Source organism: Alosa sapidissima, chromosome 18 (genome assembly GCF_018492685.1).
Source record: "Alosa sapidissima isolate fAloSap1 chromosome 18, fAloSap1.pri, whole genome shotgun sequence".
Classification (NCBI taxonomy): domain Eukaryota; kingdom Metazoa; phylum Chordata; class Actinopteri; order Clupeiformes; family Clupeidae; genus Alosa; species Alosa sapidissima.
Window position 1 is genome coordinate 11120938 of NC_055974.1, and position 26458 is coordinate 11147395.

The 26458-nt window shown below is 40.6% G+C and overlaps 4 protein-coding genes across 5 annotated transcripts in view; all 4 read left to right on the forward strand.

Moving 5' to 3' along the window:
- The first annotated feature begins 667 nt into the window (after nucleotides 1–667).
- Nucleotides 668–11923, forward strand: hdac8 (histone deacetylase 8). Its single transcript, XM_042069100.1, has 11 exons — nucleotides 668–866; nucleotides 1027–1079; nucleotides 1279–1409; nucleotides 1961–2102; nucleotides 2635–2747; nucleotides 3327–3404; nucleotides 3790–3898; nucleotides 4166–4338; nucleotides 4623–4717; nucleotides 9277–9382; nucleotides 11273–11923. Exons 1-11 carry the CDS (start codon nucleotides 765–767, stop codon nucleotides 11293–11295), a joined length of 1125 nt encoding a protein of 374 aa, XP_041925034.1. The 5' UTR covers nucleotides 668–764; the 3' UTR covers nucleotides 11296–11923.
- Nucleotides 11924–13806: 1883 nt separating this feature from the next.
- Nucleotides 13807–16741, forward strand: cited1 (Cbp/p300-interacting transactivator, with Glu/Asp-rich carboxy-terminal domain, 1). Its single transcript, XM_042069102.1, has 2 exons — nucleotides 13807–14081; nucleotides 14978–16741. The coding sequence occupies exon 2, from the start codon at nucleotides 14991–14993 to the stop codon at nucleotides 15468–15470; it is 480 nt and encodes a 159-aa protein (XP_041925036.1). The 5' UTR covers nucleotides 13807–14081; nucleotides 14978–14990; the 3' UTR covers nucleotides 15471–16741.
- Nucleotides 16742–17275: 534 nt separating this feature from the next.
- On the forward strand, nucleotides 17276–21871 carry rps4x (ribosomal protein S4 X-linked). The gene is made up of 7 exons (XM_042069101.1): nucleotides 17276–17316; nucleotides 17919–17996; nucleotides 18182–18362; nucleotides 19959–20056; nucleotides 20220–20391; nucleotides 20504–20661; nucleotides 21704–21871. The coding sequence occupies exons 1-7, from the start codon at nucleotides 17314–17316 to the stop codon at nucleotides 21803–21805; spliced, it is 792 nt and encodes a 263-aa protein (XP_041925035.1). The 5' UTR covers nucleotides 17276–17313; the 3' UTR covers nucleotides 21806–21871.
- Nucleotides 21872–24639: 2768 nt separating this feature from the next.
- The window catches only part of nhsl2 (NHS-like 2), a 56617-nt gene continuing 54798 nt past the window's right edge, over nucleotides 24640–26458 (forward strand). The window contains exon 1 of one of the 2 annotated variants that reach the window (XM_042069096.1): nucleotides 24640–25467. In XM_042069096.1, the coding sequence (XP_041925030.1) occupies nucleotides 25203–25467 (265 nt within the window). In that variant the 5' untranslated portion in view covers nucleotides 24640–25202. The remainder of the gene's footprint in view (nucleotides 25468–26458) is intronic. The other variant, XM_042069095.1, reaches the window with a different exon arrangement.

Below are 26458 nucleotides of genomic sequence, written 5' to 3' on the forward strand. Positions count from 1 at the left end.
CAAGATTTGGTTTTATTTGACAAGATTTGGGAAAGATTGTAGTCTTTTGAGTAAAACCAAATCTTGTCAAAGTCTTCTGGTGTGTATATACACACACACATTTTGCATACTCACTTTGCTAATGTAATGTTAAGATTAATATACATTCAGTATAACAAATACATTAAATATAGCGGTTATGATGACATTCCAGAATGTAGGGGTGTTGTGCAAGCCAAAATAAAATCTGAGGGCATGAAGTCCTTTATGAAAAAAAAAAGAAAAAGAAAAATATCTATATATTGCATATTGCAACATATATATATATATATATATATATATGAGATGCAATTATCTTTATTCAAAGATCCAGATATTGAAACGTAAAAGATCCAGATATTGAAAATCTTCAATGGGCACAATACCAGTGTCATCCTTCTCTTTTCAAGGCTATTAACTTTTACATTAACTTTTGAGTCCATATAAGTTAAGACATGGGTAGGCTATACAATACCAGAGAGGGTTAAAGCAGAGCTAGTAATCAAGGATCTTTGGTAATACTGTATGTAATTCAGTTTAGACTGGCAGGGGCCTAGGCTACACACACACACACAAACACACACACATTTAAAAAACGAATGAATGGATTTTGACTTTTATTTTGAAAACAATACGAATAGCGGCCATATTGAAATTGCAGTTGTCGCTGGCTTCACATACGCAGCTCTGCAGAGCAAGTTAGATCTACAACATTTATTTTCAGGAGTGATTTTCATTTACACTAAATGAGTGACAGCAATCTACATGATGTCAAACGAACAGTCGCTTATTTGTATAGTCCTGAATATACCGAAATCTGTGATTCTCTCTCTAAAGTTCCAAACCGGGTGAGAAGAAATGCTAGCCAACATTGTGATTGATGTTAACATGCTAACTCAGGCTAATAATTTTCAAATGTTGCCCCTTGAAAGAGGCAAATTACTGGTGTTTCATTTTTACTGTAGGTTGCACTCTATGCCTTTGATGACACTGCCATTTTATTTTCAGGCATCAATGGTTCACTCCTTGATAGAGGCATATGGCTTGATGAAGTATATGAAGTAAGTTGACCTGCACAACAATCAGAACAAACGTTACTGTATTGTTATTATTGAATGGAGCTTAGATAAGACTCACAGAAGAATGTGTCGTCAAATGCCTCACTAACCACGTTTACATCTAGTTTAATACATTAATGCTAATCTTTGGTTCATGAACGCAAAATGTGCTTACACTGACGCAAAGTTTTGATCATTTTAGACTCATAAAACCACAGTTTGCTTCTATGGAGCAGATGGCGGCGTTTCATACTGGCTCTTACCTGGAACACCTGCACAAAATCAGTCAGGATGGTGATAATGATGACCCACAGTCTTCTGATTTTGGTTTAGGTATGGCGAAGACCCACTTTATTTAGAAAAGTACACAGGTATAGGCACCTGTAGTCATACCACTATGTAGTTCTATGTTGCACTGTCTATCAGCTTTACAGGACTCAGGAGTGCAGTCAGATAGCCCTGGTGTCTATTGCTTCAGCAGTAACAACCACATGATGCGTTATCAAATGCCTCGTGCTCCCAAGTGTGATATGTTCTGGTCTGATGTGTTGACTGTACTTGGTGGCCTGTCATGCAATCTAGCACTTTGACATTACAATGCTAATCTGTGTGTTACATAGTCGGTGACACATGTCAACTGTATACCTCCAACATTTTGACAGCAGGGGGCCAACCATACTTGCTACTTGCATTAAATTAGGGTAGACTCTCTGAGTTTGATTGACTCTGAGCCTCTTTGAGCACAATTATATAGAGTCATGGGCTTAAAGTTTCATATTACTTCCCAGCTTTATGCCCCAATCTTCCCTTCTGTTCATTATCATCCCCATCTGTTGTCTACATAGGCCACTATATTTATTTTTCTTTACATGTTCGTCTCTTAGGCTACGACTGCCCGGTGGTGGAGGGGATCTTTGACTACGCTGCGGCTGTGGGTGGAGCCACACTGACGGCTGCTCAGGCCCTGCTGGATGGGAAGTGTGAGGTGGCCATAAACTGGGCGGGGGGGTGGCACCATGCCAAGAAGTAAGCAAACATAATTGGAGTCGGTGTGTGTGTGTGTGTTGGGGGGGGGGTGCGGGGGTGTCTTGGACTCTAAATAAACATCTCCATGTGTTTGACCTCAGTTAGAGTGCCTTATTGTTCTTTAACAGCTTATCCTAACTGCATGAGAGTGTCATGAATCAGACTGTCATGAAGCATTCAGAGCTCTCTGTCCACGGTGAATCGGTTAAATATGCTCTTCTATTGTGTCACATTTCATGTTCAAAATAGCAGAACGACGCAAGTAACAGAAAGAAAATAGAGACGGGGTGTCTCATCGGACAAAAGTTTTGCTCAAAGTGTCGCAGCGCATCATGCTGCACAACACCGTGATGTGTTGCGGCCAGTTTGGACATTCCAATAGAAAACAATGGAATCAATAGCATGCAATTGCATAGCATGCAGTCAGGATACGATGTAAGACTATAATATTTGATGTTGATAAGAAAAACGTTACCATCTCTGCTCTATCACCTGACGTGACATTCTTCGTACCCTTCTGTCTGTATCCTAGGGATGAGGCATCTGGCTTCTGCTATGTGAATGATGCTGTCCTTGGTATCCTAAAACTGAGGGAAAAGTATGACCGCGTCCTATACATAGATGTGGATCTTCATCATGGTGATGGTAAAAGGAACCATTTTATCACACACACAAAAAAACAATGGACAGCATGGTGTCATAAACTGATATGGTCCACCCAGAAATGGCTACATTAGCAAAAAAAAAAAACATTTTTTAGTTCCTTCCAGTGGTTTAATTTGTCCCTGAGTGTACATGCTGTCTATGTTTTTTGTTTGTTTATAGTAATTGTTTCAGTATTATTTCAGTGCTATCCCAACAAAACACTATGTTGCTGTGCATTTGCCTTATATTCTTATTTTGGTTCAATTTTGCAGTCAATTTATACCCTTAATATTCATAAACTGTTCAGGACTCTATTTGTTCAGTCAGGTATGGGTGTATTTTGTAAGTAATCCTAATTGTAATATATAACTGTTGTAAAAATATTTATTATACATGCGTGTAATTACATTTGAGGTATCTTGTATTTATGCGGGATAACAGTCTTTGCCTTCACTGCAATATTTGATCTTATCGGGACACTTTAACAACCTTCGATATGTCTTATGTGCCGTATCTCTCAATGGCAAGACCTAAGAGTAGTTCAGTTGATAACATGTTGTTTTTGTTGTATTCACACAGGAGTTGAGGATGCTTTCACTTTCACATCCAAAGTAATGACTGTGTCACTACACAAATTCTCTCCAGGCTTCTTCCCAGGCACGTTCTATTAAGCATTTCTTCTTTTCCAGTACTGCTTAGAACAATAGCTGGATTTCCGTCAAGATTTTTAAATGCACAAATGCAAGGCTTGTAATTCACATGAAATGTAATGAGAGTGAAAATCGAATTCGTCATGGGGGTGAGGGGATTACATCTCAATTTCCGATAGACGTCAATTATGTAAAAGTTGACCTGCCAGCCTTACATATGCATCTCGCAGCTATTTACAATTCCTCTCTTGATTAGGAGAATGTCCATTTTTATCTTACATAATCAAACAGATAGAAACATGCACAGACTCTTGCCACATTTGTGTTTTCCGGTACATCCCTAATGCTGTTCTGGATGTAGGTCTTGTTGTCATAGTGACTTTGTGCTGTAGGTACAGGTGATGTGACTGACACAGGCCTTGGGAAAGGACGCTGGTATGCTGTCAACGTTCCACTGGAAGATGGCATTGGAGACAACAGGTATTTTCAGGTTTTTAAGAGGTGAGTAACCTTTATTCATTTCCCCCCCTAAACACATCACCATCATTGCTCTATATAGTTACTATAATTGCATAATGATAAATCAATTAATAAATTCACTTGTAGTTAATAGTTTTATACTGTTAAGTCCCCTATCGTGTACTACTTTATCTACTCTCAGTAGCAAAGTACAAACTGTTCAATGAAATTGATGCGGTAATCCAAATCCAGGTAAACAAATTGAACAGTTGTTAAATTGATGAGTGCTGTGATGTGCTCCTGCTTCAGTGTGATACAGCAGGTGCAGACGTTGTTTAACCCCGAGGCCGTCGTGATGCAGCTAGGGGCCGACACCATGGCTGGTGACCCCATGTGTTCTTTCAACATGACACCCGTGGGAGTCGGCAGGTGCCTACAGTACGTCTTAGAATGGGAGCTGCCCACACTATTGCTTGGAGGAGGTTGGTTTGTGTTTGTGACTTTTTGTTTGCCCACAAAGGTTGCTTTGTTTGGGATCTTCCTTTTGATTTGTAAATAGGCTTGGTTGTTGATTTGCTGTGGGAAATCCCCTACCTATAGTGCTAGGAATTTAACACCTCTCCTATGTATATCTGATACACCTCTCCTATGTATGTATATCTGATATCTGATATATATCTGATATCTGACTTTGTAATTCGATGTTAATATTTTTCTCCACCTGCTTTTCACTCCACCTGTTCCCCCATGCTCTGGTCGGAAATAGGAGGTTATAATCTTGCCAACACAGCTCGATGCTGGACCTATCTGACGGGGACTGTCCTGGGTCAGTCGCTGGCCTCTGAGATCCCTGACCACGAGGTAAGAATCCATCCTGTGCCTGAGCCCCTCTCTCCTCATCCCTCCTCTGCTCCAGACCCCCCCGCCCCCCCCCCCCACACACACACACACACACACCCCTCTATCTTGCTGACTCTCCGCTGAGTCACCCAATCTAATCAAAGACTCGGCTGGCTCTGAATAAATGGGTCTGTTTTCAGGTGATTGGAGGGGAATTTTGTGTGTTGTGTGTGTGTGTGTTTAGGGAATGGGGAGGGGGGGGGGGTGCTATGCCAACAATGGGGTTCTGTCCCAACTGACATACAGAGGAATACTTGTGTCCTTCTCTCGACCACTCGTGACCCTCCTTCGCGCTCCCCACCTTTCCAGAGAAAGCGTGTGCCTGACCCTGAAATTGTCTTTTTTTCAAAGGCAATTTCGAAATCAGCACATTCGTGAACATAAGAGTTCATAAAAGAGAGCTGGACACATGTGAATGTTTTTTTTTCAAAGTACAGTACAGGGAGTAGATATCATCCCTCTTACCATGCTTCTATTGGAGACTCACAAAGAGGCTCTTTCTCTAGTGGTGATAGAGATTTTCATTGTCCGCTAAATAAAAGCAGCTCTTGTTTCTTTCAACCTGACCTTTTAACATGTGTGTGACCTGTACTAACCTCATTAAGAGATGCTGTTGAAATACAGACGCTCTGTGTGTACACGGGACTGCTCTGTGCACGTACTGAGCCTCAGTTAAGGGGTGATTGAAAAACAAAGTCAGACAAACTGTTGTGAGGATGGGACATATGGCCTTTTGCCATTTGTTTATCAGTTTTGTAGTTTGTCTTATTTTAACCCTGATTATTTAGCCAAATTAACTCAATGCTACTTTCGACATTTTTTGGTGTGGAAGAGTTTCTCAGTGCTGGTGGTTGTTTGAACTCTTGTCTCTAGTACGGTAGTACATTTTTCATGCTGTTCCCTTTGGGTGCCTACAAGTTGAGCAGGGTTCATATCCCAATTTCTACCTTTAACCTTAGTCTGGATTTGTATACCTAGAGGACTACCATCAACCCCTACTCAAGCCTGGGTTGTACTCCCAAGGGAATCCCCACTCTATACCCCTTGGAGTAGCTAGCTAGACTTACTGTAATATTGCTAGTCTAGTCTATAAACAGTACAATGTATACACTGGGGCCATTGACATTGTTTACTTTCAGGAAAAGTTTGGGGGTCCTGACATCTAGTCACTACATCGCTAATCTCTTTTTAGTTGTACGTGTCTAGGTATGACATGCATGTGAAATTGATAGATCTAGCCTTTGTGTGAGGCACTTTAATCCATTGGTTCTTAACTGGTCTTGCTTTGGGACCCACAATTTCCCATGTTTATTAAGTCGCGACCCATTTATTTTTTTTAGCGATTAAACCGGATACGGTGAGCTACAGTACATGGTAAGACACGCAAAGTGCCTGTAGGTCTACTTGTTTGGAACATGCTGATGTTTGGCATTACATTTGTGAAGTCTTCTCAAGTCAACTCCTGATGTCACCTTTCAAAGTACTTGACAGGTTTGTCTTTGACAGGGGTGCTTTGTTTCCATATGGCATTTTCTCTCATGTGCCATCAATTCAATGAACACTGGGGTTTCTGTCCCATTTTGTGTCAAAATGAAACCATATCCTACTTCAAATATTCAGGGTCGTAGCCTACTTGCGTTTAACCGCTAACCGTAAATTGTTTATGTCCATGGCAATGACTGACATACAAATAAAGTATATCAAAATAAAGGTTCAATATTAGATCTGATAAGGTAGTATTTTAAATGGCTGATTTTTTTTATTTTATTTTATTTATTTATTTTACCACAAGCTACGAGACCCACACAGAATGGTTCTGTGACCCACTTTTGGATCCCGACCCACCAGTTAAGAAACACTGCTCTAATCATTAGTACAAGATATGCATCCTGTGTTTGGCCAAATCTGCCATCCTTTTTGGTTGCGCATGTTGAACCTGGAATCCTTAATGGCTCTCAGTAAAGCTATATGCACTACCAATAGCCCAAATGCCTAATCAAAGAACCTACATGGTGGAAAAAACACATCATTAACAGAGCAACCTTTGTGAGAATTTCACTGGGGTTATCAACGAAACACCTTTCTTCATCAGTATTTAATTGAACTTCATTGGCTTCAACTCCTTCACAGCTCTTTTCAGTTATTGCCCTCAAAAAACAAAACTCTAACAGAAGTGTTGTGGCTGACTTTGCTACAGAGCCTCTAGCACCAATCTCCACTGGTCTCGACTGCTTGCCAGCCTCGTTCCCTTGCTCTTGCTACCAGTTCTGCATACTTCTTCTTCCTTTGAAAGGCTTCCTCTATCATGCCTTCAAAGGGAATAGTGAACTCGGTCTGGCAGTGGTGGTGTGTAGATCAGATATTGTTGTTGTTGTTATGGTAATTTAGTGGTTGAGGAGCAGTAGCCACAGAAGTTGTGGGTTGTACCCTTAATCAAGGCACTTAACCCCAAGTGGCTCTCTGGGAGCACTGGCCCTTGTGCGGCTTGGGCATGCTCATCTACTACAGACTATACCATGCTCTTGGGCATGCTTAACTGCTACAGACTATGCCATGCTCTTCAACCATTTTGACCTGAATTTGTTGTCAATTGTAGATGCATGATAATGTCAATGTCCTGTTGATGAAGCATAACATCCTGTATTAATGGAAACAATATTACAGTGGGGAGAATAAGTATTTGAACCCATGCTAAAGTTGACTAAAATGCTCGGGTTCAATGCAAATCAAACCAGCTAATAGGGCTAACTGAAAAACACACCATGCCAATCTCTAGGTATGGTGAAGGGTATGTGATATGGGGCTATTTTAATTCCAAAGGCCAAGGGAACTTTATCAGGATGCATAGTATCCTGAATCCATGAAATAAGTGGCCTTTAAAAATAATAAATCTGCCTGCCTCTATGGGAATTTAACATAGGGGTCAAATACTTATTGCCCCTGTAATTTAAGGAAGAACATTTATTTATTTACGATACATTCTTCATTCACTAAGAAAAATGGTGTCCTTAAAGGTTGGATTTTTACTATTTGTTTTAATTAAGGCATTAAGATCAATTTCTAACAGATGTTTTTATATTTTTCTCTTTAGTCAACTTTAGCATGGGTTCAAATACTTATTCTCCCCACTGTATATCACCCTTATCCAGACCATAAATGTCTATAAAGACATTTGTGAAACTGAATGCCCCCCCCCCCCCCCCCCCCTTTCTTCCTGTACAGACTGTAATACAATAATCTTTCCCTGCCCATAACCACACTTTGCTGTTCTCCCTTGTCCTCTCTGTGACAGCACAACACTCTTCTCCTTCATTTCAGCTTCCCTTCTTTCTCACATCAAGCCACGAAAGGGCTAACCCACTAGCCACCCCACTGCCTACCCTACTCAGCAGTGCAGTTACAGTACAACATGTCCACCCTCTCAAAAGGGCTAACCCACTAGCCACCCCACTGCCTACCCTACTCAGCAGTGCAATTACAGTACAACATGTCCACCCTCTCAAAAGGGCTAACCCACTAGCCACCCCACTGCCTACCCTACTCAGCAGTGCAGTTACAGTACAACATGTCCACCCTCTCAAAAGGGCTAACCCACTAGCCACCCCACTGCCTACCCTACTCAGCAGTGCAGTTACAGTACAACATGTCCACCCTCTCAAAACAAAACACTCTTATTTACGGGAAGAATCCCTAATCTGAGGAAAGGGGAAAGAAATGACCAAAAGACTGGGGTACGAGTAAAAGGAAAGTTGGATAAGAAATGGGGTAAATGAGTGGAGGAATGAAGACGAGGGAGGGAGGAGTGGAACAAAAAGCACTTTGTACCTGAAGGCTCTGCTCCTCCAGCTGCTTCATTCCTGTAACAGTAAGAGGGCCATATCCAGACTGCTCACACATACACACACACACACATACACACACACACACACACACAATGCAGACCCATACGGACCGGAGGTAACTGGAGCAATCACACAACAGGCTCATTCAGGGATCAAGAGAAAAAGAAAGGGATAGTTAACTCACTGGCCAAAATCATACTCTAGATCATACGGACACTAGAGCACAGGTGTTGGACAAAACTATGAATAAGAATATTAGCAATATTATTATACCACTGTTTGGTTTAATGTCCTATTTCCTATTCTTTAATTTAGAACTTTGATTTCATATTATTTTATTGACTTTACATATTTGGACACCTACAAAGTAGTTCCAGTTTTTTGGCCGTCAGATGCACCTGGTAATATAGAACACCAACTGGTCACCAGACCTGTAATTTGCATCAGATTCTTTCTCCACTTACAGTGAGGTCATTTAAGTGAGGTAATGAGATCATTTAAACAGGCTCTATGGTTGGAGTTAGAGATGCTTGCTGGTCATGTCTACTGCTCTTTACTGGAATGGAGGCTGTTTGCCACAGAAAGCATTCTTTTTTCCCCTTAAGCAAATAAATATTGATTTCTCTCCTATGACAAATAGTTTGTGCTGAAATGTTCCTGTGTGTGGTTTCTGTCCAGTTCTTCACTGAGTACGGACCTGATTACTCACTAGAGATCAGCCCAAGCTGCAGACCTGACCGCAACGATGCCCAGCAGATAGACAGAGTCATCAACACCATCAGAGGTACCAGCCACAACCGCTACCTGTCATTTCAGCGCAGCTCAGAGATTTCAATCATTCTGATTTTGTGTTTGTTGCAGAACACTTTTTGAGGTGCTTTTTGAGGAACACTATGCCAACTAGTCATATCTAGTCTTATTTCTTGGCTCTTGGCTTCCTCGGGAAATAATCATGTCACTTTGTTTACATGGTATAATGTGTTGTGAATTGTGTGATTCTTCATGGTGTTTAGCAACATTTTCCATCTTCTGCTGAAATGTCAACATGTCCAGCCCTGAAAAATATTTGCCACATATCAACATTTACAATTATTCATTTAATAGATTTTGCTCAAAGTTAGATATACAATTTAATCTGTATTTGTGATCTCTCTGAGGGCCAGATGCACGTACATTTGCGAACGTAACGTTATCAGCGTCATGGACGAACCGCAGATTGCGAACGCTGACAGACCCAAGTTTCTGTCGTATTTATCAATCGTTCAATCCTTAGTGTAAACTGCGCCTTCTCTGCCCATAAACGCAATTTACGAACGTCCACAACTGAATGGCAGATCCTACATACAAGCGCAGTTGAATGAAGTTAACTGATGACAATTAAAAAGAATCAAACATTTAGCGATTATGAAATAATAGGCCTACCATACATGATAAGATGTCAACAAGCAGGGAGATAATGAAGATCAGTAGTTCTACTCAAACTACTTGTTTGTGAACGTGAACGTAGGCTATGGAAGATTGGTAAAATCTAGCAAGTAGGAAAGTTTAAGTGAATGACGTGAAAGTGAAAGTAAGACATTTGAAAGTAGCCTAGAAATCTAGACGCGCCCCTAGCGGCAGCAAATTACATTTGCTGCCAGGGCTAGTCTAGCAACTCTCCGTTGGCTTGTGAGCTCCAGAAATCGAAACTTAATCAGGTCATTGAAATCGTGTATAGAGTCGTTTGGTGGGCTTAACATAATGATTGATGGCAGAGTTGCAACGGTTTGGCTTGAATTCCCTGCTACTTGAAAACAAATATCCTATTGCGTCCTATTGTGTGCAGAGGGAATTTGAAAGGCAACTGATTATCCCGCCCCTCGGACTGAGCACTGCGAACGGTGAGTGCCCAGACCCTACATTTTAATGTGGGTCTGGCTCGCCAGGCTTATTTGAAAGACCAACGTAAGTTAATGTTGCTTTTGATAGTACAAAGACATGCAAAACTGGTGCTCTAAATAACGATTCTGTTGTCTCTGAACGGTTCTCTTATTGACGCATTGAACTGCAATTTGGAATTAACACCTGCTTTTACAAGGCGGAAGTATTTAGGCGCAGAATAGACGTGCGCTTTCAGGAGTAGTCTTTGTATATACAGCGGAATACATAATTAGGTGCTCTTTACTCTTCCCCTCCCATCTTTTTACGCTAAACTCCCACTTTCCCCTGGATCCTCCCATGAATGCATATGCATGACATGAAACACGCAATCTGCCATTGTCAGCTCCCACGACAGGCAGTTTGCGCTTTTGCATCATTGCGGCCTGTTTGTACATACCTCGCAATGATTTTACACGCACGTTGCGAAACAAATACGCCTGAAGTGGGCGCAAAAGCGTTAGTACATCTGGCCCTTAGTTTGAAATGACGTCAATGGTGTTGGCACCCTATTCCACGATCCTAGCTACAGAAACACAGTTTCTTCACAAATATAAAGTAACCTAATTGATTGATGGTTACTCCTGAATTGTATATGACATACATGGATTTGATTCAGCTATTTGATTGGATCATGAATATTCAATTATGTCAACAATCAATGTCATTTTGATTTCTTGTGGGTGTTTTGCATAACCCTTTCCATGATCTAATTTTAACCGAGCTCTTCCCCAATCCTTCTTCTGCTTGTTTACAGGGAATCTGAAGAATGTAGTTTAAGAGTGGGCCCTGGGCTCATGTTTCCAAATCAGGCCCACTTGCCTAATGAAGACAGTATGTGGAGGCGGGTGCCAGAGGGGAACTTTAGAAAACATCACTCCAATGTTTCCAGGAATCTATTTTAATGTACACATGGGGAATAGAGATTTTTAAATCCCATTTTCAACATTTCTTTCTTTTTTTTTCTTTTTTTTTTATCCAAAAACACACAAAAAGCATGGATGGACCAAAATTCTGCTATCATGCATTTGTTCCCTCGCAAAGTAGTGTCTAAATCTTTTAAGACTTTTTTCTATCTGAAGTCTGCTATGGTTACTGTGGATGATGACATGATTTCTTTTTTTTCTTTTTTTTCTTTTTTTGTATATATGAATATATGTACCATCATAAATTCCTAATCCTGTGTGCAGATAAAGTCATAACTCATGCTGTCTTTGAGATTGAATGAATTGTTCGGTGGCTATAGTTGTACAAATGTTGTCAAAGGGTGTGCATGTTTTTTTTCTTATTTGTCTTTAACTTTGGTCAGCTTTATGACTGACGGAAGTAACATTGTCCTTTAAGCATATTACCTTCCTTTTTTCTAAGTAAAACTGTAAATAAATATTTGCTGGCCTTTTTATTTTTAGGGTACTGTAGAGTGGTAAGGTTTTTCCACATGTCGCCTATTTATTTAGGCTGTCCTGCCCATTAAATAGGAGTGGCCCTCCACAGAGGCCAGTGTAATAGAGTGGCAAACTTAAGGCTAACACCCACTGGCGACAACATTCGCATCTATGGATTTGACACTCAAGAGATAGAAAACGTTGGCGTCAATGCGTGTCAGACACCGCCAATAGGCTTTGCTCCATTAAAGGTAATGGGGTTCTAAACTTTGGCATCAGTTGACTGGCGTCAGATGCCGCCAGTAGGCGTTGGCCTCTAAAGGGTAGTGGTAGTTGATTCAGTTTCAGAATGGGGCTCTAGTATGATGTATTATACTGTATGTATCAGATAAGTTAACTAATGTTAAAGCAAATTTATCTGATTCCAATTAGTAAATGAATTCATGAATTATCATGAAATGCTTATTGTAAGGAAACTAAATACTGTTTACACAAAATCACATATGTCTTTGATGTAATACACGTTGGTTCACATCAGTAGCTTGGGCAGCCTTTATTAGCTAGGTATCAGAGTAGCTTACACTTCCTTTTGTAGAAACTGTGTTCAAGATTTGGGATGCACATCCTGGAAAGCGAGACGGGAAATAATGATGCATGCCTTTGTAATAATGTAACAACCTCACTTACTTGATCTCATAATAGTATTTATTAAGAGAAGTACAATGCCGGTAATGTTGTGGTTTGGATTGAATTGCCAATTGGCTCGGCCAGAGACGTATTTCTCATTTTAGGGCCAGGACTATGCAAGACAAAAAGTTATTTTTAAAACTGTGTTACAGTCAAGGACCTCATCACCTTTAAATAGGCTGTTCCTTATGTGTTTGACATGTGTGTTTTACTTAACTCTTAATTCATGTACCTTAATTCATGTACTCATCTTCTAAGCTGAGTGAACATGCTATCTATTTACATAATTTATTGCCCTCAAAAGCATAGCAGCCCTCACCTGCATTGTCGTTACAGTGGCTTGTGAATGTATTCAACACAGGGACATGTTAATCTTTTTGACTGTAAACCAACCTGGTAAAGTTTGTTGTTGGATATATCTAATGCTCGTAACTCTAGTATTAGGCCTATTACGGTTACCACACATGTTGAGGCCTTTTTTTTGTTTGTTTAGGACAGTGTTTTTATGGTGGAAGTCTTGATGCCCAATTGACCACCATTGGGTCTATAAAAAGTAATTGGAAGTTGCATCACACCGCACCACCCAGATGTCCATCTCTCAAACCAAGGACCTCATCTGCAGAAGCAAACTGATAGAGATCACAATCCAGACTTCACCCCAAGAAACAGTGGCTAGAATCAAGGTGCTGCAGGTGCACAATCTAAAAAGCTATATAAAACTGGCCTCTTGAAGGGTGGCCAAAAAGTCATTGTATAGGGGCTGAATACTGAAGCCAGCAGAATTGTTTTTCATTTATTCTTACATTTTGTAGACATATTTAGCCATTGGAAAATACAGTATCAGTTGAGTTCATGAGCACTGTTCACAATGAAAATAGTGCGAAAGCATCTGGCTAGTAGTAGGCCTGTAAACGAGAATAGGGTGATGTCTTTCAGGGGTTGAATGTTTTTGCAAGGTACTGTAAATAGGATTAATGAAAATAATTTAGATGGTATTAGACAGTATTAGATTAGGGTCTGTTTCAAATTAATATCTTGTCAGGCTGCATTTGTAGGCTATAGCTTAAAGTAATAAAATTGACAGTCTACATGGCATGTTTGAAAGTGTTTTCCCAATGTACCTCAATGTCACAATGTTTTTCTTATAAAAAAAAAAAAACCGGTGTCAAGAGACCGAACGGCCTCAACGGCGCATGGGTGGCGCTCTTAACCCGGTTCACTTAGTGTTGCTCATACTACACTGAGTGAGAGTTTGGACAAAATAGCCTAAATCAGTCCTTGAACTAAAACTATTAATTTAGTCAAGCCGTTTTCCTTTAAGTCTAACAACTCACTTTCTTGACTTTAGTTTTGCGCTAATTTCATTTTTTACACATGCAGGATACTTCGCTTAAATTCTGTACTGTGATACATGTTCTGCTGTGTTCATTCTGGATAATAAGCCGTATTTCTTCTTTGTGGGGTTAACGGTAGATTGGGCTATCTATTCTACAGGTAAGTTTGCAGTTAATCTTTATCTTTTATTCTAACTTAACTAAATAATAGTTTGTTGATTAGTTATGCAGTCAACCTAAAGAGGAAGACGGGGGCTATATAAGAATCATTAATAGAAGTCAACGAGAAATATTGAATTATGGGAGAATGGGATTGGTTAACACGTTTTACAATAAAGCTAGTTCCTACATTTAAAATGGTAAATGTTTATGTGATGATATGGCACTCATGTTCAACTGTCAAAGCCGCAAAGATCTGATTCACATGAGTGCGTAATGCAGTCCATGGTATCCAAAAGATACAATATGGTGCTTGCTTGTGTCATTAACATTTCTGTTAATTTATGATTCGTGAGTTTATGGTTCCTTAATAGTTTTAGAAAATGCCTGCATGTTTTTAAAGTCTATATATACACTTAAGGGACAAATAAGACACAGTGGTGTGGGACTACAAAAATGTGTATCACTGCTGTTTAGCTGAATGTATTTTTCCATGACCATTCCAGCGCCAACAATTCCAGCAATTCCATTTTAACTAAAAATAGGCTTTGTGTGTGTGTGGTGGTGGATGGTGTTATGGGGGCGTTCAGAGGTTGGCATAATCATTAATGATTACCTTTCTTAGAACTGAGACAGTTTGATACTGTGTGTTCCGAGCTTTTCAAACTTAGACCTATGATTACTTGGCCCGAAGGTATAATCAAATCACCTGCCGTAACAGACACAGTAATCATGAATAATTTAGTCAGGATAAGATAGTGGGATAGTGGTGTGTAGATCAGATATTGTTGTTGTTGTTGTTGTTGTTGTTGTTGTTGTTATTGTTGTCTTCCAGAGGGAGCCTTTGATGTCAGGTTGATAACATCACCAACATTCTGTATCTGTTTCCTTCCAAAGGTGCCCTCCGGTGATGAGTTTTCTGTTCCCTGACGACTACACCATGAAAGATTCTGACTCACTGACCATTCTTCACTACCCCGGCCCTGGAAAGACCAGCTCACAGTTCACACCCTCACCTCTCCACAGCGGAACTCCAGCCATGGGGAAACCTCAGCCCTTCTGCCTGCAGTCTGGCCCACACCTGCTTGCCAGCATGCAACTCCAGAAACTCAACAGCCATTATCAGAGTCTTGCTGCTACAACAGGATCAGCCAACATATCTTCGAGAGGCTATGGAATGCGACCATTGGGTATCACTCAGACCTCAGTCCCAGAGTCACACAGACCTCAGACCCAGAGTCCTGGGATTATTGACTTAGACCCTGTGGATGAAGAAGTGCTGATGTCCTTGGCGGTGGAGCTGGGCTTAGACCAGGCTAAGGAATTACCAGAGCTTTGGCTTGGCCAGAATGAGTTTGATTTGATCTCAGATATACCTGCTGGATGCTGACCTGTGTACACACAGAGACAATTCTCCCATCACCACTGTATCTCCACTCAGCAGTTTTTGAGGGAATAGACATATTTAAGATTTGTCTATATGATGGATACTATCTGAAAGTGTTATCAGAAAGGCACAAACATTTTGGGCACAGAAATTTGCACAGTTTCCTGTTTTGGTGCAGATAAGATTTACAAGTGATCTTAATCCAAATTATTTGAGGGCATATTCATAATTTTCATCTATTAGAAACAAGTGTAAAATCATCATTCTGTTGATTGATTTGGCTTGATGAGTCATCTGTAGGCCTACTATATGTGTACACTCATTCCCCAGACTGGCTGTGACATACAGCCACAAACAATTCACAAGGAGTGCTGCTAGGGTGAAGGGGTGTCCCTCTGATGCTCTTCAGTTTGGAGTTGGAAAATGTTTCAGAAGTCTGAGGCACTCACGAGGGTTATATGTTTGTTATGCTTCATCGGGGCAAGTCAAAATGGCCTACAACATTTTGTAATACGCTATTCTAATCCAATCCAATGTCAATTTAAGTGCATAGCTTTCCGGGAGAAAAACAAAAGCCCTGGTCCTGTACATGGAAAGCATGGAGAAACAATTCCAAATAACGTTACTTAAGTATATATATATATATACTCTTTTTTTCTTCAGGGGCACAGAAGAGAGAGGTGTAATTCGATAGCTGTTGAACTCAAACATAGCAACCAAAATGGCGGCCTTTGAGAATGCCTTTAAGACCTGAATGGATGATCTTACACCTGAATGAATGGGAGGACACCCTGATTATGGTGTAATGCCCTGAGGGGCTATGCTGAATATGTGGGCATTGAAAACAATAAGAAGGCCTAACAGGGAAGTTGCTCAGTTCAGCCGTTGTGATACTGGTCATGTCCTCTGATTGAATAGTCAACACTTGCTCTCAACCTAGGCCTAAAGCATTTTGGATTTTGATATGTTCTTTTCATGTGTCATTGTGGAAAAACAAGGTGTTTTATGTCTTTGTGTATCTCTTTGCTTTCCTCTTAACTGAATTTCTACAGCTGGGGAAACAGTTTGACATAGATGCCACATGATCATAGTCAAATGTTTGTATAGAGGAATATTTTTAAAAATAAATTAGTCTGGACCTTCTTAGCTGAAAACGTTGAGGACATTTGCTGGTTATTTTTTTTTGTTTATGTTGACATAATGTTTGTGATTTTGTATTACACCTGTTTAAAATACACCATGGGGTTTGTTTGTATGTTTGATTAAACAGTAAGAACTTGTACTCTATCAGTTTTATGTTCGCACTACATTTTGGACTAGCAGTTAGGCTCATCCCTGAAAAAAAAAAATCAACAAGTCAACCACATTTGCAGCATAATGCATTTTATTATGGCACCATCTAGCGGTCATTTTGCAAGATGCCCATGAAGCCATTGCAGAGGGACCGTCTTGAAATCTTCCAATTTTAGGAAGTCTGGTAAAGTTTGGGATTTCCAGATAAAAAGCCATGTAGGTTTTGAATGAACATGAAGTAGTTAAACTGAAAAAAAAAATGGTTATAATGCGTGAAATGCAGACATTTTTCGAATTCATTGTCCATATGGTCAGTAGTATTGTGGTGGTATAGATTTCAGAGATTGTGAGGCTGCAGAGATAATTACCCTGACAGTAATGCTGTTGATTTTTGTAGTTAATCACAATTAAATCACAAATAACACATAAGATATCTGATCTGTCGTGAAAATGTACACACTGACGGTTGCGCAGTTTGGCCATCTAGGCGTGCCGTAGATGGCCTTATGTTCCTTTGCCAGGAAGTGGGTAGTCCTTTTCTGCATACTCCAACATGGTGAGTAGCTGAGCCTCCGAGATTCGCATATATTTTATCCTAAATCATCAACTATTCCGTGGTTCTAAAGTTTATTTCCTCCAACAATTTCTATTTCTATGCATGTTTACTACCGATAACCATGTATATTAAAGCAAAATGACTTATACGACAAGTTAGATATTTGATAAAGAAAGGGGACTGTTCTGCTAGCTGCAAACGCTAGCCATCTGATCATTGATGTGGCTACCGAATAATTTGACCGGTGTGTCATTTCACTTAACTTACCGGGAAGCGACATAATTTTCTAACTTGCTGCTTTAGTATAATGTTGCTTACAGATTTTGTTAAATGTTCTGCTCTTTGGAATGGATTTGAATGTTATTGTAGGAAGTATGTCTGTGCAATGTTAGCTGGAAAACCAGGCCGCAGTCCTGGACCAGCAGTTCAGTAACGGTAACATTGCTTAGCTGATTTTGGTAGCATAGCACCGGCTAACAGCTAGCTCTTTGACTTGGTTGTTATACTTATAAAACTGACTGCGTGTTGTGTGGGCATTTTGGGTACTTCTCGGTTTAGTATATGTACATACAATAACTGTATTCTTTTTTTTACAATTAAAGGCCCGAGGACCGAAGAAGCACCTGAAGCGTGTTGCGGCGCCCAAGCATTGGATGCTTGACAAGCTAACTGGAGTATTTGTAAGTACACTTAAATTGGTTTGCTCACTAAGCTGTTTTATAGAAAGGATTTTGCCACGAACCGATATATTCCTTTAGTGGTAATACATTTGTGATTTGGTGGAAAGTCTAAAAGTTGTGGAATGTCGAAAATCCAATAGTCTTATGTGTAACAATTTAATAAATGGAGTAAATGTTGTCCCCAGGCTCCTCGTCCATCCACTGGGCCGCACAAGCTCAGGGAATGCCTGCCTCTCATAATCTTCCTGAGGAACCGCCTGAAGTATGCTCTGACAGGAGATGAAGTCAAGAAGATCTGCATGCAGAGGTTCATCAAGATTGATGGCAAGGTCCGCACAGACGTGACCTATCCTGCTGGTTTCATGGGTGAGTACTCTCCACATGTTTGGATGTGGATGGTGGCAAGTGGCATTGCCCTCAGTGTTGAAACTATAGTAGGGCATGCAGAATATTGGAATTCTGCTGATATGTTTAAACTAATCTTGGCTGATTGCTGATGCCAACACGGATATACACACCACTTTTTACATCTCAAGGATGTTCACTTCCACCAAAATGAAACCTAATAGTCGTATTGTGGTGGCCTTGTTATAGATCAAGGCCTTGAGCATTTACTTTCAATCCACCCCAAATATCTACTTTAAAAATGTAGACAGTCATGATCAATATGGATATTGTAACATACTGGTAATGTTAAATGCCAATTTGTGGTATGGCCTTTTCGAGCAGATTTGCAGGATGCATCCTCTGGAACCCAAATAAGTTGTAGTCTCACCGTTTTATTATCAATCATGAATATTGTGTGCCGATGTGTACTATTTGAGCAATGACAATGATCGTGAATCCCTATACTGAAGTTGTGTAGTCTTTCTCTGTATGTGTGATGTGCCGAGTTAACGCATTCAGTTTGAAGCGTTACTTTGCACAAAAGGTAGTAACTGCTCAAGGTCATGTGTTCACAATGTTCCAAAGGGGGTGAGAGGATTGCTGTACATACCCCACAAAGGAGTTTGAAACAGGTTTTGCTTATCACATGGTACTTTGATAGCCATTTAAAGTAACATTTAGTAGATCACCAGTTGACCACAAGTCAGTGGTCCAATAACTTCAACATCAATGGATCAGTCAAGAGAAAGTAAATATAAAATAGTTTGGCTCACGACATTGAGTATCTTAATATGTAGTATGCTGTGTTGCATGGTCGTTACAAATGAGAATTTATGTCTTCAAAGTATGTTCTGTATATGACGTTCTGTTGGGTACACGTGGAAAGCCCACATAAAGGGGTAGGCTGTTGCTAGCCATAGAAGTGTGTTGTGTGGTATGATTACTCTATAGCCTCTAGTCCATTTTTCATGGCGGATTCCCCTTTGACGGTGAAAGAAATATTGTGCCACCTTGGTGCAAAAAATGTAAATTGTCACCTTACCTTCCATTTGTCATAACACAGTGCCTAGCAGTTGCTACATGGCTTCTGTTAAATAGTGTTTAATTGCCAATATGTAAAATGTGTTCAGTTCCAATTTATGCTTCAGTTAATTTTGTTTAAAATGCGTGTTTGGTTACCAATGCATGTAGTGTTCATTTTGGCCATAATAGGCTAATTAACCTTTCTTCCATAAGAAACGGTTAACTAAATGGTAGGCCCTGGCAGCCTCACCACCAAGCGGGTTAGGTATAGGTTACTTTGGTTTTAAGAGCACTTCTGTATGAGATGTGTCCTGTAGTAGTGGGTTTAGGTTTCTTCTGGTTTTTTTCCCCTCTCCCCGTAATCCCTTTGCCCAATCCTTGCCTCACAGTTTAGTAAACACTGCTATACTTAGATTTGAAATACCAACAGCGCAGCTTTTTTGCTTTTGGATCATCTTGTCAGTGATGGATTTAATGGCTTTGAGACAAAAGTTTGGACATGTTTAACTAATATTTGTTTTATATATATATATATATTAATTTTGAAAACAGATGTCATCAGCATTGAGAAGACTGGTGAACACTTCCGTCTGATCTACGATGTGAAGGGACGTTTCACCGTCCACCGCATCACAAATGAGGAGGCTAAGGTAAGTTCCAAAATTGAGCCTGGCCATTCTGTTAAGCGTCCATCTTAATGGATTCATGTTTAATTGGGTAGTACTGAGTATTGGTTAGGATTGTAGGAAATGAAGGTTGGAGTGTGAAACATGTTCTGAATTGAGTGCTTCATTTACTTTTTCCTCTCTGTAGTACAAGTTGTGCAAAGTGAAGAAAATCATCATTGGCACCAAGGGCATCCCCCACCTGGTCACCCATGATGCTCGCACCATCCGCTACCCTGACCCCAGTATCAAGGTCAACGACACAGTCCGCATTGACCTGGCAACCGGAAAAATCACAGACTTCATCAAGTTTGACACTAGTGAGTTACTTTCTTGACATTCTGACAAAATGGTGAATATAGATCAATAGATAACAGGCTTTACAGACAGAGAGCTTGCTGATCAACTCTTGACTATCCTCTGTGTGGACAGGTAACCTTTGCATGGTCACTGGTGGTGCTAACTTGGGGCGTATTGGAGTGATCACCAACAGGGAGAGGCACCCTGGATCTTTCGATGTCGTTCACGTCAAGGACAGCAGTGGCACAAGCTTTGCCACCAGGCTCTCCAACATCTTTGTGATTGGCAAGGTGAGAAGGGGGTGAAAATATCTGATGGCGTGAACTTGTCTGAAAATGAGGATGGATTAGGCTTGGTAGATGTTGCATGGTTGTATCATGAATCATGCATTGGTTAGGGTGGTCATAGGAAATCTATACATTTCTTGGTTGGGTTATGTTTTTGGTCATCTTGGGCAATGCTGGTGTTGTATACTTGTTACAATCTTAGCAAATAAAACATTTGAATTGGCCTACGTTCTCAAGCAGGTGGAACATCTGTCATTTTGGAAGACAAGACTACTACTATTATCACTTTTTGTTATCACCGGTGTTGAAGTTGCAGTGTTTGTGGCCAATCTATAAGGAAGGAAGCTATAAGCTAACTGGTCTAATCCACTTCTAGTGAATTATGCTAAGGTTGGCTAATTGTCAGACTTAATTATTGCACATACAGAGAAGAGAATTAAATGTAGTTGGCAAATAAGCTCATTTCCCAGAAGGTTGGTTTGCCTTGAACGATTACCATGGGGATGTGAATTTACCAGAAATGAAAGGAAATGTGTTCTGATTTGCTAGCTGCGTCCTTACAAAATGATGTGGAAAACATTAATGTGTGGGGAAACACTGGAATTATTGGCGGGACTCGGAAATGTCTTTGCTTTCAAGGAGTGGGTAAATAATATCCATGAAGTTGCAGAGCATTTCTTGAGGGGCAGTGATTGCATTGGTTGGTGCGTCCTGCCCACATTAAGTGGTAGCACATGAAATGACCTAGTCTGGAATGACCTCCTAATTGAGCATTTTAACAATCATAGCATTGAGTCGACCTCCAGTGTGAGAACATTGTCTGAGCACATGTCCAGAAGTGGCATTCTTACTGACTGCATAATGCAAATTGTACAGCATTTTAAGGTTGAGACTCTTCCTCAATCTGTTTGAACATAAATTACCATTCGGCGATCTTTGCATGAAGTCGTTGTGTGAATTCATTCATAGGTGTACTTCAGTTATGTGTGTTGTGATGCTGGTTTTGTAGTGAATTAACCTGAGCGTCTCCTGCTCTCCCTAACAGGGCATGAAGCCATGGGTGTCCATCCCCCGTGGAAAGGGTATCCGCCTCACCATTGCCGAGGAGAGAGACAAGAGACTGGCTGCCAAGCAGGGCAGCAGCTAAGTCCCCCCCCCCCTGGACTTTGCAGTTCTGAGCTTTCAAATAAAAGACAAATTGGTATTTACAAAACCAGTGTTTTGAAGTGGTGGTCTGTTGAATGGTTAATAGATAAGGGCAGGTCTTTGTTGTGGATCTTTTTAATGTGTGGTTTAAAGCAACACTGTGCAACAATTTACTAGCGAGTTGACTTAAAAGGCTTGCAAATCATTAGCACTGCTGGAAGCTTAAAATGCGAACACATTATTTGGTGATCGAGTAAGCAATGTTGTGCTGTGAAAGGTTTTGTTTATTTTTGTTTCCTGGAACACAATTGAGAGCTTTTCCTGTACGGCTGGCAAGAATGACGAATGTGTAGCGGTCTTTCACATGTATTAAAATTAATGTGAAGACTCTAAAGCTAGTTACCTGATGGAAATTGTTTCATAATGTTGCTTTAAGATATAAGACCAATCAGTTTTAGTAACTATAAAATCACTTGAAATGTGCTTAGATGCCACATCCAATCACTAAAGAAATGGCATGGTTACATTGTTGTGGAAGATTCATCAGACCACACAAGTATTGTGGATGTCCTCAGATTTGGCAAAGTAATTGTTTACATTGAGCTGCAAGTCCGTAATGACCAGAACTAAAAGTTTAAGGAAATGTTGCCCACCAGTGGTTGATCTTGGAACAGCACAATGAGGTTTCTGGTCCTCTGTCGCTTCCTCCATAGGCTTCAAAGAATCGTAGAAGGGAGGGGGCTGTAAGTTCAGGCTTGAACCAAAAAAATATGATTGTGTACAAGCAGAAATTAAATCAGGTGGAACTGAAACTATTGGCTGAAAAATTGGAGGTTTAAGAGGCCCACTGTTTTTGGCAGCTGTGGAATAATTCCTTAGATCACAAGTGTGTAGCATCATACAAACATTCTCAAACTTTCCAAAACCATCGTAAATAATGCAGCACACCACACCTCTGCAAAATTAAATGTTGAAAACAAGGTTAGTACCTATTCAAAATCTACATTTATAAGACACTAGTATGACTGGTAAGACAAACTTAAAGCACCATGGAGATCAACCGGGTCTGTCTGATAAGCCGAAGCCCTTAACTTGTAGTGTTAACACATTTCATAGGGCAGTCTGACAAAACCACTTACAAACCATTGGATATATAAGCACAGAAATGCTCTTTTTTCCCCCAAAACAACAAACCAATTTATGAAATGTGTACCTTTTGCCCTATTTACTAGAATGTGCAAAATATACAACTTGCTTACAAGCAATGCATTTATGGTCATTTGTCGCACAGAGACTTGTAACAGAAACTAAGACCTTTTACGTAGAGTGCATTACTAAAACAGTATCATCAATATCACAACCAGCGTTCTCCTTTGGAACTGGTATAGATTTTTTGTATTTTTAGTGGGTTGGACCATGCCATAAAAGGGCACACAAGTGTTCTGTTTCCTTGAGTTACGTTTGTTATTTTTAATTAAATTAAACACTGAGTGTGGGGATTTTGACAAGTTTCAGAAATTATGTCTGGTGTAAAAATAAAAACAGCCAATCAACACGCTGCTTCAGGAGCGCGGAAGAGTGGTATGTGAACTCAAATAACCTGAGGATGGTGGATTCTACCTCTGATCTTCTGGTCGATGTCTGGTCTCCTGGGGGGCGAACTTGTTCACCATTATGCTGAGATGATAATCCATCACTGTTTAGTATATTGAAATTCTTGATAAATACAGTTAAGTTGGAATTTGTGTCAAAGGTCAATGTGTGCATTCTGCTTCTGTTGCCTGTGTTCTGTTGTTATATTAATATGTTACTGTACAGCAGTGCATATCTTGCATGTTTTACTGTATGGCAGTGCATATCTTACATAAAGTTGTGCGTGCGTGTGTGTGTGTGTGTGTGTGTGTGTGTGGGTGGCGCAGTTCCTTTCCAGAGGGCCATATGGGGCCTGCTGGGCTGCAGGCTGTTCCTACTGCCGCCTTTGGCCTCATGGCCGGGAGCACCTCGGCACGATGCAGCATGGCGCAGTTCAGCCCAAAACAACACGCACAGCAGGGTCCTCTGGCCAGCCCAGAACTCTCAGCCCGAATGTCCTTGGGCTCAATATAGGTGTAGGTGTGAATTCCTCTGTAACTGCTCTTTGGTCTTTACATTTAAGATGAACATTTTTTCCCCTTTCTAATTTGTAATAGACATATTGCCAAGTCATAGATTGTTTTGTTTGTGATCTTGCATAGATTCACTTGATCTGAAAGTAGGGTTACTATGGTACTGATGCTGAGTTGTCAGAGACTATAGAATACAGAATACATAGAGACTAAAGGGAAAAACAGAAGAGAAAACGACTTCGACTTTCAAACGAGTATTTATTTGGTAGAGGGGAGGATTCCCTCAAGAGTATATTGTGCATGTGCACTGGCCCTCTCATCTGAAATGGGTGGGATCTTGGAACAATGGTCACAGTCATGTTGATAAAGACTGGGCCCCCACCCTTCCAAACAGATGTTTCCAATCAATAGTTCCCATGTGATAGACATTCACAACGAGCCATGGAGATGATGCCTGATACGATTAGAGTTAGCTACATGGAAGGCAGGCCACTCTCTCCATGACATTTCATTCCCTCACTGCCCTTTTCCACTTTATTCAACTTCTATTTATGTTAACCATGCAAACATGTAGGACACTGGACACAAACTATTGCTAGCTATGTTCTGAGGTCTGCCAGATGTGTCTGTAAGGAGGGGCTGTCTGGAACGGACTTGGGAAATGGGGGTGGGGGAGCCTCTAGCTGAACTTCAGTGTATTTCAATGTTGGATTTTTTTTTTGTTGGTTTCCAGACGCAGCTGATAAATCTAGACTTTTGCTTGTCCGCCTAAAAAGTACTTTTTATTATTGTAAAAAAAGTTGGATGTTGAGTCATAGCCTGTTTATCACAAAGAGGACGAAATGTGTCTTTTTAGACTGCGACAGGTGGGGCCGTTTGAATTATATCTAACATAAGCAAATGATAGCTATTACATAAGAAACGATTTAGTTGTGATAGAATATGGTTGGTTCTTGCGTACAGAGCGAGGGATTAATATGAAAACATAGCCTACTGTGCACAGCGTATTCAGTTGGGGCACTCAGTCGCAAAGCTCGGGGAATGACGTCTTGCGTTGAGTTGTTTAGCCTGGGCTCGCTGTAACCGGGGCAGGTTTCGATTTAGGAAGAATGTAACGTAGGTTACTGTAGTAGGCTACGGGAGAGCTCCGCACAGTGGACAAAGTAGAATGCGTAAACCACTGTACTCCAACTCTGAGCATGGTTCTGTAGGCTAACACAGGAGTTAATCTAGCTGGAAACATATTGTTCACTGAACAAACATCGGTCTGCGGGGGATTATAAAAAGAAGAAAATGCCATTTTGCAAGAGGACAATATCTCCCAAGGATGTCTGCAAGGGTGACATTAAAATTTTCACGGAGTTGGTGGATGTGTGTGGGTTCACTCTATGCTCTGTGCTCCGGCAGCTCTCGGATTTATCCCGACAGTCGGTCAGCATCTTGGAGGAGCTCGAGGGTGAACTTGTGTCCATTTGTCACCGATCCGGGACGCTGGAAAATAAAGTTGTGGGTTTACAAAAACACATCGCTGCTCTTGCGTGCAAGCCACCACCAAAGAGTAAGAATTTCTTTTGATTTCTGGTTATCTTTGTCAGTGTATTCAGTCTCAATCACATCTTCTGTTGCAAGAATGACTATTGGTCGACATTGATCATAGTCTATAGAATATATAGTGGCTGTGCATTAGTGTAACCGCTGCCCTGTAGCCTATAAATGCAATTTCCCTGTAACTTTTAATATTAATCCTGAGGTGTCCACATAAGCCATAACAAGGATTGAGGATGAGTTGTTGATTTAACGCTGTTGCGCTCATGGAAACCACCCAGCTTGAGTCTGGTGTGCGTGCATAACTGCGCGCAAGCAAAGTAGACATAGGCATAATCTATTTAAGCGAGGCTAGCCTATTGTTGTTTATTCTGCCTTGATAATGATTAATTTAGGTCCATGGAGTTTAAATGCAATTTAACTGATAATGAAAAGGGCAGTTGTAGACTAGTCAGAAGTGTTAATGAGCATATCATCTTGACGACAGAGGAAAGAACATCCTATGTCTCAAGCAACTTGTATATCTATTAACTATAACTCTGGGAGCTTATTTCCCTGATATGTACTGTCATATCATGTATATTTACTATAAGCAATCTAACTACTGACTGCTTTGTGCAATGAAAAAATCCCTCCGAATTCCAACTCATATAGATATCGTCCTCGATCTCTCAACTTCCCTTTCAGTTCCGTCTTAGTGCTATGCTATGGGTTTTGGTTTTGTTGTTTGGGGAAGGGGGGTGTCTGCTATAGTGAGGATTTTCAAAAGGGGGCTGAGAGATTCACCCATGATTTGTACTTGGAGCCAAATGTCAGTCATAATGAGCACCTCAAGGAAGGTTAGTAATGTCCTGATCGTTTTCTGTCTGTGAGCAATTAACAGTTTCATGTGCCTTTTCATTTTCAAGTCACAAGCTTCATTGGATAGGAGTCTCCACATTTCTCAAGAAGGATAACTTTCTTATCCTGTGTGTGTCCCACGTGGCTACTCTCAGGCTAGAAGT